Raw genomic sequence first — 3,467 nt, 5'->3', positions numbered from 1 at the left:
GGAAATTATTGTGTTAGCACAAGTCAGAGCTGACTAATCTTAGGTTCCTGTTAGAGGTGAGATGTTTTCTCACTAAGCTTATACTAAATTACAGTGATTAGAGGTTGGGATTTAACTACCTCTCCCTTGCTGTGTATGGGATTGTACAACTTTAGCCCATTCCAAGTTATTTCATTAGTCATTTGATGTCCTAAACACCTATGTACATCTGTATTAGGTGCTATTAAAAAGATACACAAAATGTTTTCATTGCTTTTAAGTAATGGTGAAATAATATTTTAGAAAGAACCTGGTACATAAAACATGCATGAACATTGAAAATGCATATGGACATGAGAGCACTGAAGAACCAACGAATCTTTAACGCCTCTAACTAGATTTTGAATTTTTGGCTTTTATCTCTTCCCCATTTGACTTTCAAAAAACAAACAAACAAAAAGGAGGAGATTATTTTAAGTATCTAAACTAACCTCATTGCTGTGGCTTGCAGACAAAAGGCGCTGTGGGATAATCTAAAAAAAAAAAGATAAAAGAAGGATTTGGGATTTGTTAAAGATTTTACACAATGATTTCATCTGTACTATGAAGTCACTTACCGGGGCTGATAGCGTGGCTCCCAGTAGCCCAAAAAGGAGTGGGATAATCTAAAAAAAAAAAAAAAAGATAAAAGAAGGATTTGGTATTTGTTAAAGGTTTTACACAATGATTTCATCTGTACTATGAAATCACTTACCGGGGCTGATAGTGTGGCTCCCAGTAGCCCAAAAAGAATTATGGTTTTCATTTTCAGATGAAATACCTAGGGAAAAAAAGTGAAATTTAGCTTTAAAAAAATTACATAAAAATCATGATAATAATTTGTTGGTATTTTTCAATTAGGAGAGTAATTGGTTGAATTTTACAGTATTTGCCTGTATATTAAGATTTAATATAAGACATAAATATCTATAATATATGTATTATTATTTTCTCTCAGAGAGACAAACCAAAATTGTTAGCTCATCCTTTTAGCTTGACCAAATGACTCACTTAGTGGCATATGATGCAGTTGAGTGAGTTATAAACAAGATGGCCTGATGCTTTGAGCTGTTCTACATAGAAAGAAGTGAGTCCCTTTGACCATGGGAGAGCCTATGACTGGGTCCTTATTATAAAAACAATTTTAATGTCTATTCAATGTAGTAGTAAAAATACTACAATAAAGATTTGACAGTAACAATTTAATAACAAATAATTTTCATTGAAAAGTCTAATAACATTAAGTATACATGAACACTAAAAAAACTGAGTCCATAGTTTTGTAACTCAGGAAAAAAGCTTATAAAATTAAGCTGCAATATTGATTTATAGTGCTACCCATGGTAGTATATTATGCCTTATCCTCCAAATGTGAAAACCCTGTCCTACTTCAAATCACTGATTTACACAAGTAGTAAGGGTGACCTTGGTAGGCTACCCTGTAGGATTGACTGAGTTTGGTTTTAATATTATGAAAGTGAAGATTTGATATCTTACCTCACTCCTTTGCCTATGAAGAGATACTAGATCCATGCAGGGTCTGTGTTCCTTTTATCTTTTAGCTCTACTGCTTAGAACATCCCTTATATTTTAAAACCCATCTTTAGAAAAAAGGGACCAATCATTTTTCAAAAGGGCCAGTGATTCAGTGGGTTTTAGACAATGGCTTAGCTAATAACCCCTTTCCTAATCATCTAGGTGGTAAATGGATTCCCACACTTTTAGTAATGCCATTAAATTATCCTCTGAGAAATGTTTTCTTATGATCATTCCTGGTTTCTGCTTTGGTTATGACTAAATCTTCTGGAATAATTTCATTCTGCTCCTTTTTTTAAAAATCATCTTGAAAATGGATACCATAATAGAATAACTTTGAAAGCCTTAATGAAGGTCAAAGATTAATGGTGGATATTTATTTTAAGAGTAAAATATAGATTATTAGACATAAGGCAGAGGTCTAAAAGACAAAAATTCAAAACCGACTTAGGGATGGTAAAGATTCTTTGGTTCTTCAATCCTGAACTGAGTAAATATGAGCTAATTTCATTTAGGTTCAATGTTAAAAAAAATCAGTAGATATCTTTGTATTAATGGAATGAAATGCTAAAAAAAAAAAAAGCCAAATCTCTATGTGTCCATGACATGTATATCCCCATGTGATTGAGTGTTTAGGATAAATAATTTCATAAATAGAAAGCATGATGGCTTTTATTTAAAAAGATAGTGGTGAGTGTTTTGCACATTAAAAATACTTTTTGCTAAATATGATTTTAATATTCAAAATACAACTAAGTGTTATTACCTGTTCATCATGCTATTTAAATTTTTTTTATAAAGTGAGGTTTGAGTTTATTTGTCTTGTTTTTCTTTGCTGTTATTATTGACCCCATTCTGATAGTCCAGGATCATAAGTGTTATGATAATGTATTATCAATTAATTTCTATTGTGGAAGATTTCTTTGGCTAATTTCATCTAGAAACAACGAATGGTGGCCTTATCATGTAGGAAAACAAAGTTATTGCCTTTAAATAAATTTGTTTTTTCTCAGTAGAATGATATACTTCTTAGAACTTACATGGCTTTTTAGTACTAAAATGATGATAGCATTTGTTGTATAGCCTAAAAAACCAAAAGGACAAAAAAAATTAGTTAAAATAACAAAACTTTTTTTTTTTTACTAAAGAAGAAAAGCTACTACTAGGATCATATATCTGTTAGAAAGGAACTTCCCCAAGATTTATGAATGCTATATTTTTAGATTGGCTAAGTAGACCACTCTAAATGCTGATGGCTGATTTAGCTATAGCTGGGTGATTAATGTAACAAATTGTTGCCTGGAAAACCTAGTAGATGAGTTGAGTGGTGGACATGGTACATGTTGCCATATTGCCTAATTTTCCCCCCTATTATTTGAATATTCTAAAGTAAAGCAGTTGAAACTGCTTTTTTTCAAGTTAACGTGGTGAAAGAACAGGCTATACTTTCCTATCTGATAGCTTCTAACTCCCTGTGTCACTGGAGGCAAAGTTATCTCTGGGTGGGAGAGGAAGAAGCAATATTACATTGCATTGTCTATATATTTCTCCTATTCAGCTATGTTGGACTTATTTTCCTATCCCATGTCAGTCACCTAGTAGGTATACCCACTGGGAAATTAAGTAAATGAGCCCCGTCATTCAGGGGACAAAAAAGGTGGTAGAATTTCATTTCCCCCCTATTATTTGAATATTCTAAAGTAAAGCAGTTGAAACTGCTTTTTTTCAAGTTAACGTGGTGAAAGAACAGGCTATACTTTCCTATCTGATAGCTTCTAACTCCCTGTGTCACTGGAGGCAAAGTTATCTCTGGGTGGGAGAGGAAGAAGCAATATTACATTGCATTTTCTATATATTTCAGCTATGTTGGACTTTTTTTCCTATCCCATGTCAGTCACCTAGTAGATATACCC

The 3,467-nt window shown here is 32.6% G+C and overlaps 1 protein-coding gene across 1 annotated transcript in view; it reads right to left on the bottom strand.

Moving 5' to 3' along the window:
* The window catches only part of ODAM (odontogenic, ameloblast asssociated), an 8,169-nt gene extending 6,627 nt beyond the window's left edge, over positions 1-1,542 (bottom strand). Inside the window, exons 1-3 of the mRNA XM_006773103.2 lie at positions 1,516-1,542; positions 734-799; positions 456-512 (exon numbers count right to left, since the gene is read on the bottom strand). Coding sequence (XP_006773166.1) covers positions 456-512; positions 734-784 — 108 coding nt within the window. The 5' untranslated portion in view covers positions 785-799; positions 1,516-1,542. The remainder of the gene's footprint in view (positions 1-455; positions 513-733; positions 800-1,515) is intronic.
* Between the last annotated feature and the right edge of the window lie 1,925 nt (positions 1,543-3,467).

The sequence above is a fragment of the Myotis davidii genome, unplaced genomic scaffold (assembly GCF_000327345.1).
Source record: "Myotis davidii unplaced genomic scaffold, ASM32734v1 scaffold106, whole genome shotgun sequence".
In the NCBI taxonomy this organism is placed as follows: domain Eukaryota; kingdom Metazoa; phylum Chordata; class Mammalia; order Chiroptera; family Vespertilionidae; genus Myotis; species Myotis davidii.
Note: the sequence above shows the minus strand (reverse complement) of the source record. Positions and strands in the feature narration are given on the sequence as shown.